The following is a 25,886-nucleotide window of genomic DNA, read 5'->3' as shown; positions in this document are numbered from 1 at the left end:
CTAGAAAGAAATTTTCATGGGAGGAAAAGCAACTGGTGGAGGGCAAATATTTTAACATTTAAAATGAAGAGTTTGTATAAAAATATAGCTATTGAATGTAGCCAAATATTTATGAAACGTCATTTAATCGATACAATGCCATTTAAACGTTGTAATAGCAAAACGTTTTTTTTGGTAACAAGATAAAATTTGGGTAAAGGAGGTATATCGTCTTTTAACCATGAGAGCTTATGGTTTTTGTTGTATCTGATCTAAAGCGAGAAAGTTTTCAAATCTTGTTTGTTGATTTTTCATAACTGCAATATTTTTTTGTTGCAACAAACATAAGCTAGTACTTTTTGGGTGGGTGGTTGGTTTGGGTTTTGAGTCTTTATCTTCGGGCTGACAATGCCTTTGATTGACAAGGTCTTTCCTGGTAGTTTCGCTTACTTGTAGAGGCTTTTGACGAAGGATCTGTACTATTGTACTTACTGTAATACTGTACTTGTGACAAGGTATTTTATTGTAAGTGATTTAGCAGATTTCATCAGCACTATCAGCAACTTTGAATCTTTTATTTCATGTTTCACAACCACAGCTCGGAAATGACGGTTGACTAACCCGTGGGTTGAAAAGTTAATTAGGTTGAAAAAAATGATTTTTGAACTTTTGTAAACCGATCTGACCAATAGCAGGCAATCTTAATTATCATTAGACTTTCCTTGTATTTGTTACGTCATCTATTTTGTGCAATTGGTACTCCGCCAACGCAATGAGTCATTTTTTGAACTTTGCGTTGAAACAACCCAGACTGCAAATCAATCGTTTTTTACATTGATTCAACGTCTGCAGACATGTAAAAACGGTTGATTTGCTGCCTGTGAAATTTTATTTGCCCTTTAATGTATCATAATCGCTTTATCTTGCGCTTGCATCACCTTCCGTATGTTATTGTAAAAGAAAGTCGATGAATTGAATTTAAATTCAATTAACTTAGTTTTATTTAACTAGTGATATCAAAATAATCACCCGGCATCATTACGGGGTTCCATATGGTGTTTGCGTTCCACTTTTATAACTGCAAAATTAAAAAAAAATTAAAACAATATCTTTTAATCAAGTTTACCGTATAATTATCCTCTTCTAATTTTGTCTTGCTATTTTGTTAAACTTGAATTGTCCTCTGGAGAAGCAAGAAATATTCAAATATTCTGTTCTACTATTTTGCTTACAACCTACATTGCAGTCTTACAGATGTAAAAATATTGTTCGTTTTTTAATGTGAAATGTGGTGGAACGCTTTTTCAAAATCACCCTACCCTTAACGGGAATAGGCCTACTCTTGAAGCCGTAAACAAAAGCTGATGAAGTGAAGTTTCTTTTGGCGAACTTACAAAGCAGCCGTGGTAAAACTCATGTGGCAAGGTCTGGCAACACTGTTTTGTTACTTTTTCTGTCACTAAAATCATCATCATCATTATGCTTCTTCCTCGTTTGGAGAGTTGGAGCCAATGCGATATTGTTCACGATCATTAGGCTTGTCGTCCCACATTTTCATACTTTAGATTAATCCATTTAGAGATGTTTTTTGTCTTCTAAATCATTGATCTGCCTTTGTTTTACTGTACTTATGCTTCAATTAATGATTTTTGTAGAGAGTTTTGCCGTTTTGTGTGTTTGAAATATTTCAATTTTCTTCTTTTAACCATTTTTAAGAGAATTTTGTTTGAATTAAATTTGGATAATACATCATCGTTAGTGATTTTTTGTTTCCATGAAATTTTTGACATTCGCCTATAGTCTACATGTCCAGAGTTCGAAGGCATTGATTCGTTTTTTTCCACTTTTTTTACATTGTGAAAGTGTGAGAATTGTATAAAAGGGTTTACTTGATATAGCTAACATTTATTCACGTTATAATTTTTTATAAACTTTTCAAAGTTTTGACATATTTCCTGTTCATTGACGTACTGGTACTATTGTAGCTAGTAGTACCTTTTTCGTCCTGGACGCGTTAATCACGAAAAAAAATGATATGATATCCTTTCACGAATTGCTAAATTTGAATTTTGTTTAACTTAAAAAAAAAAATTTCGAAATGTAGTTCCTGCAATTTCCACTTGCCTTAGAATTTCATGGTCACACTCACCATGCTCCATCTTCAGTTATTGAAAATTTCACTTTTGTATATTTTCATTATTAATATTATAATTTGAAGTACTGGTGTGTTTGATGATTTTGATATCATCATTGATTTAATCATTTCTACATTAATTTTCATGTTATATTTTTCAACGATTCAATTAACATTGTCCAATATTTCTTGAAGATTTTGGTATCTTGGTTGGTTTTGAATCTTTATCCTCGTCCTGGTAATTTCAAAGACTTGTAAAGGCTCTTGGCGAAGGATAGTTACCGAAATTGACAGAGTGAAAGTTCCATTGTTGAAGTCTTGTTGTCGTGGAATTATTCCATCCACTTGATGCCGCTGAATGGAGAGTGGTCTTCAGAATGGGTTGCTCAAGCACACACCCCTAGAGTCGAACCAGCGCCGTTCGATCTTAAAGCTTCTTCGTTCATGAAGTCACGCGCTAATAACCAACTGAGCTGTCAGGGCGAATGAAGAAAACGTGATCTTGGATAGGATTGTCTAGAGCGGAGTGTCCATTGTCCAATCTTTTTGGCCAAAGGGCCACATGCGGTTTACGAATGATTGCGCCGGCCACTAGAGTGTTTACTGCTAATTCGTAATCTTAGAAACGCCTGTCTTATAATTTCTAGTTAAAGCCCTCGCATCAAAATTTTAATCTTAAAAATGCGTATTATCTTTTTTAAAATTATAAGAACAATATAGACACAGGTTACCAAGATATAGTGAAGTCAACAAAGATTTTACTACACGTCTACATTTCAATGTGAGCTTTGGCAATGTTTTTCTCCAACAAGTTTGGCAATATTCGGTGAGATGCACGACATAGCAATGGGAAGCGAGTTTTCCTTATGGCTGTCAGAAATTAGTGATCCCACAGGGGATTTGACATGGTTCATCCGCGAAAAAGCTTGCTCGTATAAGTAAGTGCTGCCGAATAATGAGGTCTACAAAACTTCCAATCAGCGAGTCCCCTGATGTTTTTCTTCAGAGACATATTTTTCATATTACTGGAGAGTGCAGAAAATATTTTACTGCTACATGCGTTTTGCTCGAGTGTCTGATATCAGATGTACCTCAACCATAGACTCCTTAAGTAAGTTACTTAAGGAGTCTATGACCTCAACGAAGCAAAAAATATTACTGGCTGACTGACTCTCAAAGCACGAGTACGATTGTGTGGAAAGGATGTTAATGTAACAAATGTGCATTGTGATGCAATAAAATTAACTTGAACAGCTGTGCGCCTCTGCACTGGAGACTATTATGCAGTAATAGACAAAGAAAGCAAACAATAAATGCCAATTTCTCGGAATGTAAGTTCGTTCAGGGTACTCCAGGTCATTGACCTATGTCCTTGTTTTGCTTTCATAATGTCGCATTATAGAGTGAATGCAACAGTAGGCCTATACCCGTACGTTAGGTTATAATTCAAATAGAATCTTGTTTGATTTATTACTTATAGTCTTAGATGACCGGTATATAATTTGTTTCCATGGTGGCGCAACATGCAATTGTTACGCCACAATACCTAAACTTGAAACCTTGGAAGAATTTTATTATTATTTTAGCTCTTGACATGATCATACTGAAAATGCTTTGATAGCGAAATCGATCTATGATTAAAAAATAAGGCTAGTACACTGTTTGTTGCATTGAGTAACAGGACTATACTAATGATCCGAGACAGTCAATCGCTTCAAGTTTTACACTTTGCTGGGTTGGTTCACAGAAACAGAAAAGTTTTATTAGTCTATTACGTAATAGAAGGCACAGTTAAGATGGTAGGAGAACCAAAACTGTCATTCAGTGCAGTCACTTGACAGGTCTTAACTTTGATGACAATTATTGTAAAACTGCAACTTTCTTAAAGTATAAAAGTGTTTTTAGTCATTAATAGGCTAGTAATAAGAAAAGTTGCATGTAAGTGGGCTTAGTGGTATGTAGGCTAAGTGAATTTTCGCCTTTGAGTGTCATATCGGCCATTTTCGGATTTGTCATTCAAGCTAGCCTATCCTTGTTTGATTTATCCAGCAATACGAGGTGTAGTAGTGAGTATACTATTAAATAAGCTATAACATTATCAATTTTTTTAGAATCGGGGCATAGCAAGCGTTGGCATTTTCTCACTACCGGTTTCAAAACCTAGAGGTCCTACTGTAAAAGAAACTTTAGTAAATCTCTATCCATGAATAGCCTTTTCTCTGTGCGCTGTATGACTTTGTAGCCTTCAGTGTAACAGAATGATCCAAATTAGGTATTGTTTTTCGAATACTATTGGATTAGTATTTAATTTTTATATTTAAAAAAAAATTGTCTTAAATTATTAAATTGCCATGTCGCACAACAATGTCAGATAAGCTAACTCAGGTTGGTCCAAGAATGAGAGCATGAAGGGCTGCAAAGGGAGTTTTCTGTTCTAATCAACGCATTTTGGTGTGTTTCTGCTGGTTTGAGTCAATTAAAATGATTTTCAAAAACCGCTTCTCCAAAAGTTCTGTAATTTTGATTGTATTTTTTTCTTGTTAGGACAGTTAGGTGCTTAGGTGTTGTAATGCTGCTTTAAACTAAACTCCTACGTAAATGAGTTTTCTTTCTTCCTGGTAGCAGCTATGTATTAACTGCTGCCCAACCTGTCTTCTTCCTAACTTTTGACTCAAGTTCCACATGTGTTGAGTGAAGATTATATATTGTCAACAAGAGACAGGTTCAATTCTTCTTCTTCTTGCTTATGAGGCAGGTTCAATTGAGGCGGGTTCGTTTGTGATGATTGGAGTCCGATAGATTCGCACATCATAAAAAAGACCGAACAACGTTTTCGCGAAGTAGCCAAAACACGAGTTAGTAAAAAAGAAAAAAATAATGAGAGATTGTCGCTCAAGCGTGACAGTGCATCGAACTGATGACGTCACGATTGTGTCACAATCTATGTTACAATACGGGGACAAATAGGGGCAATAATTTCGTGAACACTGATATTGATGAAAAGCACCCAGACTCTGTGATTTGCCATTGCTTTGAAGAAATAATACTTCTCCCACTGCCACATTCGAATTGAACTCTCTGTTTTCTTTCGACATATTGCGACACTATTTTTTTTTGAACGTTGCACATGGCTAAAGATTTCTTCAACAATCCAAAAATGCTATCATACAACTCACTTTTGGAGTCTGTGCTTGTAGCAAAGACGTCAACGTAGGTCTGTGTGGTCGCAAAATATAAAAAAGCTATTGTTGCTTTGTCGTAATTGACCAGCACTTAGACGTTGTAGGTCTATGACATATTAGGGGAAATATTGCATACAAAATTTATTCAGGGGCTGCACAAACCCCGCGAGCTAGGGTTTGGACCACTCTGAGCTAACTCGTCACCTCTAACTATTGCATTTATTGGTATTTTCTTTCTTAAACTAATCCGTTGTTGGTTTCAGAATTTCTAAAAGAGAATTTAGCGTCAACCTACAATGAGTGATGTACATTTGTCCTGGAGTGTATTTTGCTTGATTTTTGGTAAGCACATTATTATTCTATTTGAATAAGGACCTTCTGATGATCCTCTTTTTTGAGTTGAAACAGGCTGTAGAGTTTTTAGAAAGTAGTAACTATATATGATGTTATTATTTTTTGCAATGTTTTGCATTCACTCTATTTTATTGTGCGTAACTGGGCTTGAGTAAGCTATGTTTTTTGTTGTTGTTGTGAAGCATGAACAGGGAAGGGAAATCCAGAATACCGAATCGATTTGATTTCTAAATAGCGTACGGTTTATATCTCATTTGCGATGTTTTTTCACGTCACATTCACGTTATTTATAATTGATAGACTGCCGGGCGCCGGCATGCAGCCCACGAATATGTTGCACTGTAAGCGTACTCATGTTACATGTAGGCTAGTCATGTTGATTGGCATCAACGTTTCCAGTTTCGAGTTTTTCCCCGCAGAACTGCGGTAATCTTGTTTCATTATTTTGAGTATGTGGCCAGTTGCAGCGTTATGATTTGGAATTACTTCGATCGGCAGTTTTGATTCCTTTATCTGATTTAGCATTTTTTTGACTAAATATTCATATGAAAATTTAAAGAGTAGCAGACATACTCGCAGTGGACGTGAACACTAAACAGTCATTTTTTTTCATTGCTAATAAATTAGAGATTATATCATTTTGTATAGATCGAGCGTTTTGGTTCTTCTCAAATTAGATCAGTCCTGTGACTCAACGCTACAAACAGTTTACCAGCCTCATTTTTGCAATCACAAATCGATTTCGCTAATATAGCATCTTCAGTAAGATCTTGTCAAGACAAGTTTTGTCTCTTGAATGCGGACCTTCTGAGTGTTGATATTGGACCTCGGGCTTTGGGAAGAATAACTTCATTGCCACGTTTCTGGGCCTCTTTAAACAGATTTCTACTGGGAGAAAGCGGGGAAAGCATTTTGTGTCTTATGTGATTATCCTAGCAGCTGGGGGCGAGCCCGCCCAACACTTTGTCAACAATACTACTCGTTTTTTGTTTACAATTTTATGCTGGGGGAAAAGTTGCCCGACTTCCCCCTCTCTCGGAGCCCCTGGTTGTAGATCGCGATTTCGGGTATTGAACCCCCCTGAAGTACAACTTTATCGACGGCATGTACAGTAAAATTTACAGTAGTTCACTTTACAAAATGACTAAAATGTTATGTTGCCAAGAAACAAATTAGTCTGCGAGCAGTAATAATGACAATTTTTATGCAAATTATGAAGGTAGTTAGGTCATACATAATTAAAGTGAAGTGACAAATGTTAGGGAAGGGTTCTGGGGACGGCAAGCCATCCTCGCACAAAAGTGACTCAAAATTGTCCTATAACGTGATCCACAAAAGATGCAGTCACTATCAATTAATATGCAAAAAATGGGGTAGGGAATTTATCGTATTAGAGAACAGCTACACGCCCAGTCAAGCTGGTGCAAGAGAGAAGCCCAATTACGGATCAAAAGATACATTGCCTGGAAATTCAATGTTCAAATTAAATGTATGACAAAGTCCAATTTGAAATTCTTGTGTTGCAGATGGCGATTTTTATTTAAATTTTTATTGTTTATCGTTTTGTCTTAAGCCGGAGTCGGAGTCAGCTTTTTTTTTAATGATTCCGAGTCTGGACATGCCAAAACCCTTTCGACTCCACGATTCCGACTCCATAGCTCTGCTTTTTAGTCAATATATCTAATTATTATAAATTTATTGCAAGGTCTCAAACCGATATATTTATTTCTGCAAGATTTACAAAATGCAGTGAGCAGAAGTACAGTGGAATCGGCCGAACTCGACACCGGCTAACTGAACGTTTTGCCTAACTCGACACTTTTTTCTTGAGCTAAACAGAACTCCTAATTTTTTTTTATAATTCTTACATAACCGCCTTGCCGCTAACTCGACACAGCTAGGATATCTCGACATTTCGCCTAACGAAGACAAAAGAGAACAGGTTTTTCATCTAAAACATTAAAATTTTAAAACAAATCTTTAGTTTAAATTGCCCAGTAATGATGGGTACCAAATTTCAGAATTATAGCTTCCAAAAGTTTGAAAAGGTTTAAAAATTTAAGGTGTTAGTTTTTGCACTTGGTTCCGATGTGTTTTGTCGTTTCTTTGATGAAAATTGCAATACCTAAACAGCAAAATCCGTCATATTTACATTGATTCAACGTTCATCTGTAGACATTGAATCAATTATACTCCAGCAATTATGTTATATAGTGATTAAGCAGCATAATATCAGCCTTAAGTTTAATGACTGTATGGAAAATGTTAGTTTGAGATTCATCATGTTCAAAAACGTTCATTGACTTTTTTCTTTATTCAGGAGCCTGCTTTCAATGTACAAAGTCACAAACATTTTCTTCTCTGGGAACATGCGATTTCAATTGTATAGAATCAAGGGGTCTTTTCACCTCCAACATTGTTCCTTCTGCTGGACTCCCGTGGTCTTTCAATTGGGTTTGGGATCCTGATGGTAGAAATGTGAGTAATATTTTGAGAATATTGACACCTAACTCTTATCCGACTCCTAACGAAAAACATAAACCACAATTTACAAATGGTATTAAAGCACCATGCTGTGGAGGTGTTCGTTCTTGATTTATGACTAAACCACAATTCAGATTTTTTTTATAGCCTACTAGCTTAAGTGGGTCTGTTACTATTCGGTGAGTCCGGTTCGGTGAGTCCGATTCGGTGAGTTCCTAACCTCTAACCCCTAACCCTAACCTCTAACCCCTAACCCTAAAACGGCAATGATAATTAGGCTACCGTTACCCGAGAATTAAAAAAAAAATTGAAAAAATCACGAAATAGGGATCGGACTCACCGAAACGGGCCATTTCAAGCTTAAGTATAACACTTTTACTTTCCCTATACCCTGCCATGAAAAGAAAAGCATAACTATTTTTAAATGAAAAAACTGCTGCTTGAAAAATAAAACCATTGAAGTTCACAAAAATAACAACTGCGCCATATAGGCTACAGTGCAAATATTTGTACGCTAAAAATATAAACTGGCAAAAAATCAGATTCTATCTCCACTCCGACTTCGGCCGAAAACCGTAACCCTGTCTCCTAAATGGTTGGTTGGTTTCGAATCTTTATCCTCGGACTGACAAAGCCTTGATAGGTTATTCCTGGTAGTTTCGCATACTTGTAGAGGCTCTTGACGCAGGGCCGGTTACCGAGATTGGCAGAGTGAAGTTTTCCGATTGTTGAAGTGTTGTTGCCGAGAAATTATTCCATTCACTAGGTGCCACTGAATGGAGAGCAGTCCTGAAATGCGTTGCTCAAGCGCACACCCCGAGAGTCGAACCAGCGCCGCGTGATCTTGAGCCGGGCGCGTAACCACTACTCGGCACCACTGAACCACTGAGCTAAATACTCCAAAACTTCAGCTCTTGTACATCTCTGAGATGAATGCTGTGCAAGGAAAGGGATCAAATGGTTGTTTCAAAGTGGCATTCAATCTCCAAGTAAAATTGCCGTGTTACTATTATTATGTTGATTTCTGACGTTTTTACTAGTAATTGTCTTTTCCAAGACCACAACAAGCAAACTTGCCTCCTTTTCTCCACAATGCATTAAAGCTGAAAGTTTAGCAGAGAAGCTATTAAACCTATTTTTTAAAGTCTTTGGTATGATACGGTTAAGGCTTGGTAGGGAATTTTGTGAGCTAACTATGTCTTCGGGTTTTCTGCAAACAACCATCTGCAATGCGCATTCGAAGTAAAAGATCGTTGGTCTGACAGTGCCACTGGTTGCCACAAAATATTTTTCTCTTCTGAGGGTGCTGCAACCCTAAAAAGGTTGGGAACCACTGGACTTTGTCTTTAACCTTTCACCACCTCAGATTTACGATGTTCCCGGGCTATACTGAAAGGCTACTAGAGAGCACCAGTCTTCAGTTTCATCATCCAGAACACGCCGACCTTTCAATCCGTAAGGTGTCTTGAAGCACTCGGCACCACATGTACAAGAGGAAGAAGAGGCCATTCCCCATTGGTGCATTGTTAAACTGAAAAGTCCGACGCTCGCACTAAGACGGTTGAGGTGAGGTGCGCACACTCACGCTTGTCTTTGTAGTGTCGGACCGATGGAGCGTGTGTCGGCGTTGGAGATGAACGAATGGAGTCTGGTGGACTGGTGGTTCTTGACTTTCATTCAGAATTCCATTTATGGTCTCCCGATTAGCCGCAGATGTCTTGTCTATCAGCTTCGTTGATCAGAAGTTGAGCGGAATGGGTGTCTTGACTTCGGTTTAAGTTCAATCCTTTTATGTGGCATCAATATAAGATAACACAGTGTCTTTCTGCAAGAGCCGGCATTTACCTTCAATTAATTATCTAACATTTTATTGACATTTCTAAAATAAATGTCTCTCATCAGGCCTATGCAGCAGTATGCATGCACGTTTTTTTTAAATTTGTAAACAATGCTGTTATATGTTTCAGACCATCATTGCTTCAGTTACCGTTCTTACTGGAAATGCTCCAATGGTTATAACCCCTACAGGGTTATTCCCATATGCATATAATATAAGGTATCCATACAGAATGTTCTTTTTATTTTTGAGATCAGCATCTTCACTAACGTGTTTTGGATGAGTTTGTACTAATAAATATGGTTAATCGCTAAATGGGTTTACCAAGCTTTTTATTGACTAATTGGCTTATTTAATTTTTCATGCATATTAATCTTCGACAATGGTTTGAGATTTTTAATCTCTATAAATGTAATAAATGAGCAATTATCAGGTATTCAAATGACTAGTCTGATCTGATTTTGTAAACATCTATTCATTTTGGCTACGGTAAGTCACTGATCGGGCTGGATTTTAAACATTGGTCTACTACTTTATTAAGAACGGACTGCGCTTCATATCATACCGCTATCGCTTGGAATTTTTTATATCAATCCTGCCAGGCTTAAAAGTAGGCTACCCATGGCTTGCTAATAAACAGATTGCAATCATCATTATCTAAATTAGGTTTTGTCTCCACTAGTTGGATTTGTTGAATCCTTCCTTACAGTGATTGTTTTCATCACTTTTTTCTATCTCATGCTATCGCATCTTCCTTTAGTAACGACATCAACAAAAGCCAATATTAGAGGTGACAGTACCTTGGTGCACCCCAACTTTTACAAAAAAATCGTCTGAATAACAGTCTGATCCAACTTTGCTCTTACACCCTCATAGTCAATTAGTCATGTATCGACATCACAGCTTACACCAGTACCTTGGTGCACCCCAACTTTTACAAAAAAATCGTCTGAATAACAGTCTGATCTAACTTTGTTTTTACACCCTCATAGTCATGTATCGACATGTATCAGCTTTCACCAATACCTCCGATATATCTCTTTTTTTCATTGCCCATTCTATCATTTTTCTAAGTCTACGAAGTACTTGTAGCCTACACTGTAAATTTTTATTGTTTTTTTGGTCTTTTTCTAGCAGCTATTTCAAAACGAACAGTGCGTTTATTGTACCTCTTTACAGCATGAATCCAATGCAACAACCTTTATCAACCTCTCCTCTACTACTCATTTCACAATTCAATTCGTGACTTAAAACAGTTTCACTCCTTTATATGCACTGCAACTTTTCACATCCCCGTTTCCTTGAAAAAGGGCACAACGATGCTTTGCTTTCACTCTTGTGGCATTCCCAATCAACAGCTTTTTGCAAAGTTGTAACATTACTTCAACCCCGAGTTCTCCACTTGCTTTTTTCATTTTTGCACTCACATTTGATGTAGGCTACTATCCACTTCATGCATTCATTTTCTCCGTTGGTTCCATCATTTCTTTTCAAGTAACCTTTTCCACAGGCCTCTTCACTAAATTAGCCATCGAGGTATGATCGCATACATTTTCCTCAACCATAACATTTCTTTTTGTGTTTTTTATGAGTTTTTTTTTTTCGGACAAAAATGCAACTTTTCATCTCTACTCTCTTTATACACCTTCCCCTCGTAATATCTTTTCCATCAAGTTTGATTTGCTGTATCAGCCTGAAAGCATTGTTTTGGCATTGCGATTTACCCATTTTGCTAATTTGTTAATTTTTCGTTTTTGATAACTTTTCTTATACAAACTTTCTAATTTGGTCTGTTTGTTCCAACTGTTAGCTCAGTGGTAAAACGCCCGACTTTGTGCAAAAAGATACCTCAAGATAAAGCGGCGCTGGTTCGGCTCTCGGGGCGTCCGCTTGAGCAACGCATTTCAGAACTGCTTTCCATTCAGCGACACCTAGTGGGTAGATAAACCACAGCAACAGCACTTTGCCTACCATCGAAAACTTCACTCAGCCAGTCGCTGTAACTGGGAATGCGTCAGTGACCAGGCCTGCGTCAGTGGTTCAAAGCATTTACAAGTATGCGAAACTGTTAGGAATAACTTATCACAAGCTTTGTCAGTCCGAGGATGAAGATTCAAACCAACCAACAAAACTTATGACGACTAGGCTATAGATTTTAGTCGCAATTGAGCTTCAAATTTATAAAAAAAATGGCAACACTGTTAAAGTCGCAATCAAATCGGTCAGGCTAACAAAATTGACATAGTAAAACATTAATTGTAATTAGAAATAGGTTTTATAATGGAAAATTTGCTTCCGGCACTTTACCTAAGAAGGGACAGATAAAGCTGATCCAAACGATGTGAATAAAGAAAAATATATAAGAAGACCAGAAGATACGACAGTATAGGCTAGGTGTTTCAATTTCGGCTTTACTGTCGGAGAAAGAGAGGAGGTAAAATACCCATCCACTTTCCTGTTTCTTTGTTCTTTCCACATTTCAGTTCCTTTCCAACACAAATTTCCTATATTTCAACCTCCAAACCGCACTCCTGCAAACTTTTTTCGTATTTCACGCAAAAATATTCCGCAACCAATGGCTGCTGAGGACTAAAAAACAGTTTTTGATGTTCTTCCTGGCGCTAACTACATTTAGGCCTATGGGCTTTATATAAAAAGGTATTTTTCACATGGAAGCAAAATTTTTAACAAGTTCAACCGCCTTACGAGCGCCTTTTTGTTGATTAGTTGCAGTGATCTACTTAGATCGGCCGTTTGGCGGTTTGGCTATCTCACTGACAACTATGTTGAATTGCTAAACTTTCAAGTTTTTCCATTACTTCTATTTAGTAACGTACCCGACAGTGGAGTTGTCTCACCACAGAGTTTTGTATCGAGTCTATCTGTCAATATCAATGGAAGTGACAGTATTGTGCTTGGTATTCCTGGTTCTGCATCGAATCCATGTAACTTTGTTGGTAAGAAGAAACTTGATATTTGATCATCTTTGTACACTACCACAATTTTCTGTTGCTCATGTACAAAGAAGATCATCATGGGGGACGATTGAAACTCGTCAAATCCACAAAACCCAAAAGCAAAAAAGTAGAAAGAACTTAAGCGTCACATTGTTTAGTCTACCGTGGTCAATCAGTGTAGATTGACACTGTTTTTTATCTTATCCAACCTAAATCCCGGTGGTCGAAGATTTGGATTATGGGTAATTGGGTAAGGAAAGGCAAATAAGTCAATCTTTGCATCCACTTTCAAGCTAGTTTTAAGTGTCCTGTCAAGAACAAAACAGTGCGTGCTCTTTAGCGTTGTTGGACAAACGCTGTTTCGTGGGCAGTACAAGTGCTCCAGCCATTCAGCTATGCGGCCAACTATTAACTGTAGGCTACGTTGTTTTATGTTTTGATGCTACTTCTTGTATCATTTCTGTTGATTAAATAAACAGTTTCATACTTTATACAAAGCATCAGAGATAAGAAGAAGAGGTTCTTATTGGACTTGATCTTCGACACTAACGAGAGTAGAGTGGCCAGCAGGGTTTAAACATTTAATCAATCAAACAACAAAAACAAACAGATTGGTCAAATAATGTATTGAGATTTTTAAGCATATCGAGGTTAAAAACTATTTTTAAAGAGATTAATTATGCAGCAATTGGATTTGCTGGTGATATCGGCGTTTTGTCAGAAGTCCTCCACCGACATGCTAAAACTGGACTTTTTACACTAAATCAGGGGTCACCAACTGGCGGCCCGCTGGCCACATGCGGCCCGCCACGCTTTTATGTGCGGCCCGCAAAAGGTATCAACGTACAAGGAGCCTACAACCAAAAATACTTTTCTTGAGAAGTTAATGAGCATGAAAGCAAAAAATACTTCCCGGGAAGCATATTTTCGCTTTGCATACGATTCCACCGACCGACCAATCAGATTGTAGTTCTAGGTGGGGGTCGCTTAAAGTTATTCCAATGCGATAGCCACACTGTCCTAGTGGTTGATTAAAACGTCTGTTTTCGAATTTGTCTGTGAGCATACGGTTGCTTAGTTTAAGTTTATAAATGTCCTGTAAACACTAGTGCCGGTTTCACTGTTATTGTGTTTCACGAGCAGTGTTCCATTTATGCAAGTTTTTGTTGGCAAAATAGGTCGGTGTGCCAACTCAATTTATAATAAATTGGCAAAATATTACATATGAATTTAAAAACATTTTCTGGTTGTAATACGCAAATATTTAGCTTAATTAGTACTGCAAAATGCTGTTAATCAACCATTAATAAGCACCGCAAGTGACAGTTGTCTATAATAATAATAATCAAAGAAAGAGGTTTTAGAGACTCTCACAAGAAAGATGAAAAATCAATTCATTGCTTTTTTAGAGGAAACACTGTTCATCAGTTATCGATAGAAACGTTTTTTTCGGTGATTTCCACAAGCGTTTGTTTCATGGTGCCTGGTTTCTTTCTCCCTGTTATTGGAGCCTATTTTTCACTGATATGTTTGCAAGTCACTATTATTGCCTGCATTGCGATGTGCCAAACATTTCCTTGTTTACTAAAACTGTTAATTGCAAGATATCTTTTGTGAAGCGAAGTGACAACACCACTCTTGCTTGGCGATGAATATTCTGATGAAACCACTCGCCTCGTTGCAAGTGCGCAAAACAAGTAGTCTCGTTTATTAGGCATAGTAGAAATCGAAAGCGTTGTTAAAGGAGCATAGCCTATTGGCCTGGCAGTAGCATTGTTCGACTAATTTTATTGCTGCGTTATTCTAAGATAAATATTAACAACATGTAACGCTGGATACTGGGTACGAAATGCGTTCTTTTCTAGCATAAAAGTCAACCTACCTAAAATTTTATTAGTACGACCCTCCACAGCTCTCCTCAGTGTTAAAGTGGCCCGCATGTAAAAAAGGTTGGTGACCTCTGCACTAAATAAATCATATTACATGCTTCTCCAGCCTCATTCCTTCAGCAACTACATCCACCCAAATGGTTGGTTGATTTTGAATCTTTATCCTCGGACTGACAAAGCCTTGATAGGTTATTCTCGGTAGTTTCGAATACTTGTAGAGGCTCTTGGCGCAGGGCCGGTTACCGAGATTGGCAGAGTGGAGTTTCCGATTGTTGAAGTGTTGTTACTGGGGAATAATTCCATTTACTTGGTGCCGCTGAATGGAGAGCAGTCCTGAAATGCGTTGCTCAAGCGCACACCCCGAGAGTCGAACCAGCGACGCGTGATCTTGAGCCGGCGCGTAACCACTGCGCTAACGGGGCGGACACACTGATGGTAAAAGTGGACGGTTGTGATTCATAAACAAACTAATACATTTTTCTTTGTGCTGCAGATGCTTGTGGTGTAATGTTTGGCCTATCACTCATTTCCCTAATTGGGATTGGCGTCGGTCTTGTCGTCTTCATTGCGTTGATCATTGGAAGCATCGTTTTTATCAAGTATGTAATCCTTTGTTGAAGTTCTTGTGTAAATTATTCCTTGTTTTGATGGCATAAAATTTTTCATGTATTTCGTATTTTTATCTTTTGTTTAATTTTGTAATAAAACTCAATATGACAGCATTCATTAGTTACTAGGGATTTTAGATCAAGGGAATGCGATAGATAGACTATAGGTCTGCTTTTGGTTTAGGCTCTCTGCCACACTAAAAAGGTTACTTTTCTGATTTACAAAATATTGTACTTTTTATAAGTTATGTAGGAGTAGTGAAGCTGGCTGTATCATCAGCATTTCATTTTCAGCCTCTGATAGCCCACTGCTGAGCGAAGGCTTTCCCTTTTTTTTCTAATCTAGTCGATTGTGTGTGGACCAGTTTGTTGCTCCACATTTTTTATTAATCTCGTCTCTCCAGAAGTTGGCTTCAAAGCAGTTTAAGCTTTTGTTGTTGAAAGCAAACTTGTAGCGAGGTGTAAAGAATGTTATATTGAGAATTGACACATTTAATGTGGCCGGAAAGGCGGAGCTTTGCGTCTCGTAATGTAACCACCTTAATTAGTTATTTATTTCCAAAATTGCTTTCTAAAAGATACTAAGTCAAGATAAGGAGTGGTCAGTAGCGCGCTACTTTAAAAAAAATAGAGAGTAGCCTACCACACTAAATTGACAAATTTAAATGTATTGCAGAGCACACAAGTGTGACTCTGTTAGCAAATACATATCTATCTTATCAAAGAAGAAGGTTCATAGCATGATTCAACCTTTTACTTTGATAAGAATGATATGTAAGGGTAGGCTACCGACGAAGCCGTGTTTGTGTGGCAAAAGCTGTATACTATACCTGAATCTATTAATTTAGAGTGATAGCTTACCGTATATTTCTTTAATGCAAAATATATGTAGGCTAGCTATTGAACATGGAAATCTGTATTTGCATAAATCTCGTTACACCCATCACATCTTTTGTGTTTTACGATAAAGCGTAGGCTTGAAAAACTATTTGCTGATCTGTCTTGCAATTTTTTAATGAATTTTATAGCAAAATAGCAAATAATATTTGAACTTTAAATGACATACAAACAAAAAGAGACATAAATACAATGCGAGACAGTTTCGTGCGATGTGAATTGTCCTGCGGAAAAGTAATCTTTGATGTAAGTTGTCAAATAAAAATTTCAACAAAAAATTGTAGCCTATACCAGAGGTCAGAATATCTTTTTACTATTTCCTAAAATCAACGTTAAAGTGGAAAATAAAATTAACATCTCTCCACTTCAGTTCTGCTTACATTGTGTGTGACACGCGTTGTTAAACATTTTGTCCATTCTTCTTATTTGTTTAATTTAGATGCTTAGTCATGTATTGAAATTATCTGACGAAACAAAGTTTCCCGGATTAACTATAGAGCGATTGTTATAGTTCTGTCTGGTCCTCCATAAAACAATATATTGCGTTTACATTCCCATTTAGATTTCTAATTACATCCCAGACAGGACAATCCGTCATTTTTACATTGATTCAAAGTCTGCAGACGTTCAATGAATGCCCCAGTGACGGATTTTGCTGTCAGAAATTGTACTGAGTCGGTGGTGATGAATTATTAACCACAAATTGTAATTCCTCTCTAAGGTTAATATATTTTGTTGTTTAGGAAACATAAAAATCCTGCAAAATCTTCAAGCAATCCTGCTAAGGCACCGGCTCAGGCCGAGACACCGCTAGTAAGTAGTGGATATCTGTTCCTAAAATAGAATTATAATTTTTGATAGATCACAACATACAAATTACGCAATAGAAAAGTTCCAAATACTGGTTTTTGAACTCTTGCAATATATTTTTTTTGTGTGTGAACCAGATCCATCCGAACTAGGTCGAGAGTAGGTTATTGTGTGTTGCTAAACATGATACATTGAAACTGCTTTAATTACAGCTGTCGGAATATGAAGAGGAACTTATTATATCGTAGTTAGAGGTGTTTGTATTTCTTACCCAGTTTTTTCTCATCAGGACAAAATTCAACCAACTAAACTTTTAGAACTGGAAACAAAGTTCGGTTTCATCTGGTTGGGATTGCCTGATGGCTGTTAAAGTTTAACTTTTCCTGTTGTTTACCCTGGCATTTAAATTCAATCAGAGCGATAATAATAATTTAATGGTTTTATCCACTGTTTAGTGATGAAGCGTTGGATGCATTCTGATGACAAAGAATGGGATTTTGCAGTCTGTTTCCAAGTTTTTTGTGTTCTTTGACTGCCCGTTGGAATGTTTTTGTATGAAACAGCTTTGGATTTTTGTCTCGAACTGCCGTCATCCTTTTTCATGTGTGAAGAATCTAAGTGTCGTATCAAGTTTGTGTGCACAACTAACACCTTGTGTTTTAACTAAGATTTCATAATCGCCTGATGCTCCATCAAGACAAATGCGATTCTTCACAACCAATTTGTTTCATGTTAATTTTTCCAATAAAGTAGCAATGCAACTCTTCATGCACGTTACATGATTTTTGTTACGGTAGCGGTAATAAGTTTACATCATAAGCTACAAATGATATTTCAAGCTTATATATATTTGTAAATTGCGAGTAAAATGTTGCTCTTGGTAGCTCGAAGCTTCAGGTTTTCGTCTGACTCTTCAGGAACTATCGTCAGAATAATAATTCGTCCGCCCCGTTAGCTCAGTGGTTACGAGCCCGGGCTCAAGATAACGCTGCGCTGGTTCGACTCTCGGGGTATGCGCTTGAGCAATGCGTTTTCAGGACTGCTCTCCAATCTCCATTCAGCGGCACCTAGTGAATCGAATAATTTCCCGCCAACAACACTTCAACAATCGAAAGACTTCACTCTGTCAATCTCGCTAACCGGCCCTGCGTAACTACCAGGAATAACCTATCAAGGCTTTGTCAGTCCGAGGATAAAGATTCAAAACCAAACCATATAAGCCTTAAAGTGGTGAAGTATTTATAGAAGAAAAACGAAATGTAAATTAGGCTAATCAAATAATTCAAAATGAAATATATTGTTTTTTTTTTCTTATTTAATCAGTACATTGCACCCGCATATCTTTCAGCACCTAGCTTATCAGTCTTTTACAATGAGACATCAAAAACTTTCCTTTCTGATGAAGATTAAACAACTTCGAATAGTCCAAAGCATCGTTCTCGGAGAACAAGTATAAGTTTATTGCAAAACCAAATCTTCAAATCATTAACTCAAAAACGTTGCAACCAAAAAATGCCGAGCTAACAGGACGTGATGAACTGAATCAAATCACGATTCGGAAAATGAAATTACACTACCACCACAACTGAACTGATATCGTGACTGGTAAGAAAAGAATCCGTGGTGAACTGACTGAAAAAATGCACCATCCAATGACTGAGAAAAACAATACTGATTCTGGTTTAACGCTTGACGCGTTGATTTAACAGAAACCCAGTGCTGGAATGCTTTAAGCGATGCACCGAAGCAGAATTGGCATGGGGCAGATGCAAAACGCTAAAAAGACGTAAAACTACGTATAACTTATGTGTATCAAACTGCAGATTGCAAAAGAACGCGCAGTTACTGCTAGCGTTTTAAATTCCTGATAAACGACACAAATTCTTATAGCAAAACCGCAGTGACCCAAAAGGCCTCCAGGTTTCACAACCGCAATAAGATGCAAGGAAACAAGAAAAACCGCAGGATCTACACTTACAGGGTAAATGGACACAGAAACGTCTAAGTGTTTTATTTGAATGAATATCACGGAGCTAATGCGTTTATTGAATTGATATATCAAGGGAAGCGGGACTCTAAACTAAAGGATAAAACGTTCAGTTCAGTTGTTTTTATTTCTGACCATCATATCAAAACAATACACGTCAGCATAGCAAAGGTCGAGAAAAGGGTAGATGCGACAAAACGCGAACGTTAAAACGTGCTTGAGACCGAAGTAAGTTATTGAGTTGAAAGAAATTTGGCACGGTCTCAACACCTTCAGAAAAATTTAAGATATAAAGGGAAAATAAAAAAAGAAAATGTTACAAAACAAAAACAACGGCTTTATTGGCCCACATAGCTTTAGCTGATATATTTAAGATTTGTGTGGACAGTTGCTATGAAGATCGGCCATGGTGCGTTATCAAGAGTGCTGATGGTCGTAAGGGGAACACGTCTTGATGCGTTTAGCTCATAGCAAAGAAGAACAAGGCAGGCAAAGAAATCCTACCACGGGCAAAGCCATTTCAAGCGCAACGCACCATAGGCCTTGTACGACTCACAAAATAGATAGGCTATAACTTGGCGATAATTATAAACGGTCCAGTTTAATAATTTGGTGTCAAACGAACGCTTCATAGCTTCATTGTTTTATAACCCCTAAAGATGACATTGCTGGAGTTTTATATTTAGACGATAAATGAAATACTCATTTTTAAATGAATGTCCGGCTATGATCTGTCAGTAGGGAGGCTAAAGTGGCGCACTCATAGTTTGGCAAACTCAAGCTTTTGCTTTGTTAGCAGCCTTCTTTTGTCTAAAATGTTACAGGACATTTTGATGCCATGCATTTTTCTATATTGCAAGAGGCCATTTTTGTGTGTACGGTAGGTATTTAGTTCAGTTGATTTTATTTCTGACCATCACAACAAAAACAATACACGTCAACATAGCAAAGGTCGAAAAAAAAGTAGAAGCAAATTATGAGAGTTTTAAACTGGTTTCGTCCTGTTGTAGCCTATCTGATGTTTGTTTATTGAAAAATTTGGGCTCCTTTCCAGGACTAATGTTGATGACGTCTTTAATCGCAACCAACTGCCGAGTTTTTAGAACAGTCCTCGTTATCCCAACGCAATTCTTATCTCCCGAGAGCAGAATGCTCAGTAGTTGCAAACGACATCAAAAAGTAGGTACGTTAGTACCCTAACCTAAAGCCACTTCTTTAATGAGTACCAAGCAAGAATGAAGTTTAATATCATTTTAAAAGGTTTTTGATAACTTATGACCGATGGGGAGTCAAACCTACATGCACTCTTGCAGAGGCGAGCACCCAAACTACTAGGCTATTTTACCAGCCATCACTTTCAGAAGCCACGCTGGTAGACAGTAGCGTTGTCAGGGGTCCAGAGAAGGTACTTTGAGGACCTGGCCCGGGATAAATTTAAAGGTCCGAAAACTTGAAAAAAACATTAGGCTAACTTAGCTATTTTTGGATAGGCTATATTGTTTTTTTCTTGGAAGTGTCTTAATTTGGGGCCCTAAAATGTCATTGGTACTAGGCCAAAATTATCTTGTAACTCTCGCGAGCTTTGCACACGTTGCTTTCACGTTTCTGACGTTACCCATTCTTGCTTTCCTTCAAAATTCTGGAATCTGTGAAATTCCGCTGTTTCATTATTCATTCCTTCGTTTCTCGCGACGTTTTGCCTCCCTTCATAACCTTTAGGATAAAATCCCACATAGTGCTTGATTGCCTTCTTATACTGCGTTATATACGTAGTTTTGCGTCATCTTCGCGTGTGCATCTACCGCATTGTAATCTGTGTATCGTTATATTCTGAGCAACACACTTTCAATCAAACTAGGACTTTTAAGCAGCTGAAAACATGGCGTGTGACTTTAGTAGGATAAACCAGCTCAGTTTCCGAGTGGTTTCGTCCTCGCCTCTGATGCTGGTAGGTCTGAGATCGATTCCAGGTCGGGTCAAACCGAAGACTTTAAAAACGGTACCGATTGTGTTCTATCCTGCATAGCGCAGTGAGAATGAGTCGGGTGATAATGTGATAACATCGTAAACCTGAGATAAATGAAAAATGAGCCCTGTTGCTAAAAGACCTTAGCTGTTGTAGAGCGACAATAAATAAAACCATAACATTATTATTATTATTCAGTAGGATAACCTCAATATTACTGGATGTTACCTTTAAAGAAAAGACAGACCTGTTTGCTCAGAAAAAGAAGGATGCAATCAATCAATCAATGTTTTATTTGTCAGTAACAGGAACATAGGTACATGTTTGAAATATGCAATATACACAGTACAAAAGTTACACAAGTTCCCATACCGACAGGGAGACAACGAGACGACCATACGGTCTACTAGTCAATTGCCACCCTACGGAAATTACGATTTTGCCATTTAAAATAAGCTTACAAGAGAAAAATAATAATGGGAAGGGGGAAGGTCGTTATTCCTCACCCCGGATGTTATTCCTCACCCCGGATGCGGGGAAGGTCGTTATTCCTCACCCCCGTTGGTCGACGTAGTCTTACAGTTACAGACGAGAGTGGGAGCTCCCGATGTTGGATTGCTCAGCGAAGGCAAGTCCACCTTTAAGTTCTACCAGAAACAACTTAGGTTTGTGGTAGTCTACCGTACCGAGATAGAGCAAAAACCCGAAAGTGGATTAAACTTTCTGGCTTTTCGTGCCAGCAGTGGCTGAGGGCTGGATTTGCCCGAGACACGCAAAGGTAGAGTGCCCTGAGCTGTATTAAACGTCGGGGTCACCAGTGCGGGGGAAGGTCGCTAGTTCTCAAATATAAATATTACCACAGTATCTAGAACAGAACAATCTACTTCATTTAATTGAATTCAATTTATTTTTCATTGCTGGCGCGATAATACACGAATTTTGCACCAACAAAAGGAAAAGATGACAAAACACTGTTTGGAAAACACTACCCTAAAAATGCACAGCCACCAAACCTAGAAATGATAGAGAAAAAATAAAACTTTTATTTCGTCGGTTGTAACTTGTAAAAAAAGATCTGGCAGCCTTGCTTCTAAAATACATATTTTTAGGAATAATGTGATGACAAAACAAAAATTAAATAACTACTTTGTACAATTTAAAGTTGTATTTTAGCTGTAGTGGGAATTACCTTGTAGCGGCTGGGGTAATTATCTGACTTTTGTGAGACTTCAGCGACTGCCCCAACCACTACTCTTAGGCCGAGAGATATGGCGACATCTCCGGTAAAGGGTTTCCCTCTTTGCGGGAGATGACCAGGGTGAACTACCTCAAGTGCTCAGTTGATAATAAACACAAGAGATTTCTGTAGGCTACTTGAAAACAACTTGTTAAAATGATGATGAAATATGACACAGACAATAAGAGGAGTCCGCTCAACAAATCACTTGGAAATGAACTGGATACAAAAGCTGGTTTTCATACGCAACATAACAGTATAAGACACACGTCTACTCAGAAAATGTTCGTACTGTATCCCTTAGCTTCCATTCATGCAGGAAAACTTTCGATATTTACGTTGCTTCAACGATGGATGACATTGAATCAACGTAACGAAGGTAAATTCTTCACTGAGAATCGATGGGATATGGTACTTCTACATTAATTACGCCTAACTTGCTTCAAGTCTCACGTCACAATGTCTGGCTTTGATCTCGAATATTGATAAGGCAAGGTTGGTTAAATAATTAAATTAATTAGAATTAGATTATACGAGTAGGCTATTACGGCAAGATGCAGCAAAATTTGTTAAGTTTTGGTATTAAAGTAAGAAAGAAAAAGCCCAGAAAGAAACTGTGAAAGTGAGAATGAGAGCGATTAACCCTACTTCCTCTTCGTCACTTCCGCTCACAAGACGCGCAAAAATAAACCTGAAGAAAAAGCCTAGTGAAACTGAAACTGTGACGCAAGAAGCCACACGACGTCGTTCGGTGGAAGTTAATTAGTTATGCAGTGTATTAAGCAGCTACACGGCGCTTTGACTCTTCAAGCGCAAGTGGTTGGTCTGATGAAAGCCTTTCAGAGTGACTTCGCTGAAATTTAAAAAGCCTTCTAAACCAGGGCTTCCCAAACTTTTTTGCTGGCGACCCGTTTTAATCTCCTAAAAATTGTCTGCGACCCTTTACGGTTAAAAGGATAAATAATGCGAAATATACGCTTGTGATATTTATTGAAAGGTTTAATTTAAACGAAAACTAGAAACAAGCTATCCGTACTCGAATCCTACTACTTTACTACTTGTAGCCTGCTGGAAACAAAACAAAAAAGTAAATACATTTATTCAGTGTGATGGGTGCGACTGCTCTCTGCTACAAAGCATCTAGCCGTCGCTCGATGTTTGTCAATGCTGGTCTCAAGGCGGTTTCATTGTTACTTCCGCTGGAACGGTATTTTATCAACGTTTAAAACGCTGACACGCACATATACGTAGAGAAAACGGCAGGAGTGTGGTTACTGCTAAGCCATATAATGGTGAATAATCCGGCCTCACGTTAGGCTAAGCCGAAAAGTGTGAAATTTTTTTCCAAAAAATTTAAGTCACAACTTAGAGTCAAAAGATAGATCTGCAATTTTTCTTACCTGAGATTTGAAAAAGAGGTGCTCAGTAGACGGTACTTTGTTTTTGCACTACAAATAGGTTTTGGATCCAATCTAAATTGATATTGTCCAATTCTAGAAGAAAATACTTATTTAAACTCTTGCAACAGTCTTGACAAGTGTCAATAACCAGAGGCTTAATATCGTTTGATTCCACGCCATTGTTAGCCAAAAACTTTTTAGTAAATGAGAATATTTCAAATAATTCATTTTCAATGTTTTATTTCTGTTTGTATAATTGATTGTTTTTTTGTTTGTTTGTTTGTTTGTTTATGAACTAATCCCGCAAGTTGTACCAAACTGAAAGAATATCTTAATAAACACCACAATAAATATTTAAAATGTAAAAGCCTACTTTCGCAATTCTGCTTTTGTGGCCTACGCTTCAGTAATAAAAGCGTATTCCAGGCCATGAAATTCATGGCGGACATGTCCGCTGTCATAGCACGTGATGTCCGCGGGAAGTAGGCTACCATCTGGATGGATCATATTTGTCCCCCGAAATATAACACAGGAACTAGCCATATAAATCGTCTTTGCATAGCAGGAACAATTGTTGCGAGAATATAATTTCCCGCGCATCTACAAAATGTTCATACTGTATCCCTTAGCTTCCATTCAAGCAGAAAAACTTTTGATTTTTATGTTGCTGCAACGATGGATGACATTGAATCAACGCATGGCCATGATCAACGTTACAAAGGTAAATTCTTCGCTAAGAATCGATGGAAGTATGATACTTCTACACCAGCGGCGTGGCTAGGGGGAGGCGGGGGGGGGGGGACCGCCCCGGGCGGCACGTCTGGGGGCGGCACTTTCAGACTACGATTTTTTATTTTGATTATAATCTGATAAAAAAACGCATTTTATTTTCACATGCTTTTTCTTGAAGGGGCGGCAAAATCTGAATCCACCCCGGGCGGCACATTCTCTAGCTACGCCACTGTTCTACACTAATCACGCTTGACTTGCATGAAGTCTTAGGTCACAATGTCTGGGTTTGATCTCCGAGTAATATTGGTAAGGCAAGGTTGGGTAAATAATTAGATTATACGAGTAGGCTGTTACGGCAAGATGCAGCAAAATTTGTTAAGTTTTGGTACGTATTACAGTAAAAAAAAAAGGCCCAGAAAAATTATGAAAGTGAGAATAAGAGCGATTAACCTACTTCCTCTTCGTCACTTCCGCTCACAAGACGCGCAAAAATAAACCTAAAGAAAAAAGCCTAGTGAAACTGAACTTGGCACAGCAGAAAATAGTAGCGTTGGTGTACTGTAGACTCAGAGAGGTTTTCCGACTCGTGCCCAGAGCATTGTGACGCAAGAAGCCACACGACCTCGTTCGGTGGAAGTTAATTATAGTTATGCAGAGTATTTAAGCAGCTACACCGCCTTGACTCTTCAAGCGCAAGTGGTTGGTCTGATGAAAGCCTTTCAGGGTGACCTCGCTGAAATTTTAAAAAGGCTTCTAAACCATAGCTATAGTTCTCAAATGACGAAGAATTGTCAAGATAAAGTGATTAAACATGACGATCGACGTTAAAACTGGTGTGTCCGCCGAGATAGCTGCTCAGACAGGACAGGTTTGTCCGCCGTCAACAAAAACTAATTTCGAGGCCTGGTATTCCCAGGGAATATCAAGTCTTTTCGACAGTGTTATTCATAATTACTCACCGGGGACGACATGGACATTGACGCTCAAACTGAAATCCAACAGCCTGCCGCATATGAAGCTTTTTTTGGCGGCGTAAATAATTGCGCGTGCCGATGTATGAGGGGACGACATCGTCGCCACCCAAGTTAGCCTACCCGTATAATCTAATTTTGTAACCAACCTTGCCGTATCAATATTACTTGGAGATCAAAGTCAGACATTGTGATGTAAGACTTGAACTAAATTGCGCTGATTAGTGTAGAAGTACAGTAGGTACTCCAATCCATTCTAATCAAAGAATTCACCTTTGTTACGCTGATTCAATGTCATCAATCGTTGAAGTAACGTAAAAATCCAAAGCTTTTCTGCTTAAATGGAAGCTAAGGGATACAGTATTAACATTTTCTAGATGCGCGCTAGAATGCGCTGGAAATTATATTCTCACTAGTCGCAACAATTATTCGTGCTATGCAATGACTTTAGGGTTAGAAATG

The 25,886-nt window shown here is 38.0% G+C and overlaps 1 protein-coding gene across 6 annotated transcripts in view; it reads left to right on the top strand.

Moving 5' to 3' along the window:
* Positions 1-3,942: 3,942 nt before the first annotated feature.
* LOC145781078 (uncharacterized) overlaps positions 3,943-25,886 on the top strand; it is a 446,514-nt gene continuing 424,570 nt past the window's right edge. Inside the window, exons 1-8 of one of the 6 annotated variants that reach the window (XM_082592829.1) lie at positions 3,943-4,051; positions 5,559-5,637; positions 7,970-8,127; positions 10,101-10,189; positions 12,800-12,927; positions 15,310-15,415; positions 17,065-17,134; positions 17,587-17,897. In XM_082592829.1, coding sequence (XP_082448955.1) covers positions 5,592-5,637; positions 7,970-8,127; positions 10,101-10,189; positions 12,800-12,927; positions 15,310-15,415; positions 17,065-17,134; positions 17,587-17,589 — 600 coding nt within the window. In that variant the 5' untranslated portion in view covers positions 3,943-4,051; positions 5,559-5,591 and the 3' untranslated portion in view covers positions 17,590-17,897. Of the gene's footprint in view, positions 4,180-4,228; positions 4,386-4,662; positions 4,969-5,558; positions 5,638-7,969; positions 8,128-10,100; positions 10,190-12,799; positions 12,928-15,309; positions 15,416-17,064; positions 17,135-17,586; positions 17,898-25,886 lie in introns of those variants that run through there. The other 5 variants (XM_082592827.1, XM_082592826.1, XM_082592828.1 and 2 more) reach the window with 5 other exon arrangements.

Source organism: Aplidium turbinatum, chromosome 12 (genome assembly GCF_918807975.1).
Source record: "Aplidium turbinatum chromosome 12, kaAplTurb1.1, whole genome shotgun sequence".
In the NCBI taxonomy this organism is placed as follows: domain Eukaryota; kingdom Metazoa; phylum Chordata; class Ascidiacea; order Aplousobranchia; family Polyclinidae; genus Aplidium; species Aplidium turbinatum.
Note: the sequence above shows the minus strand (reverse complement) of the source record. Positions and strands in the feature narration are given on the sequence as shown.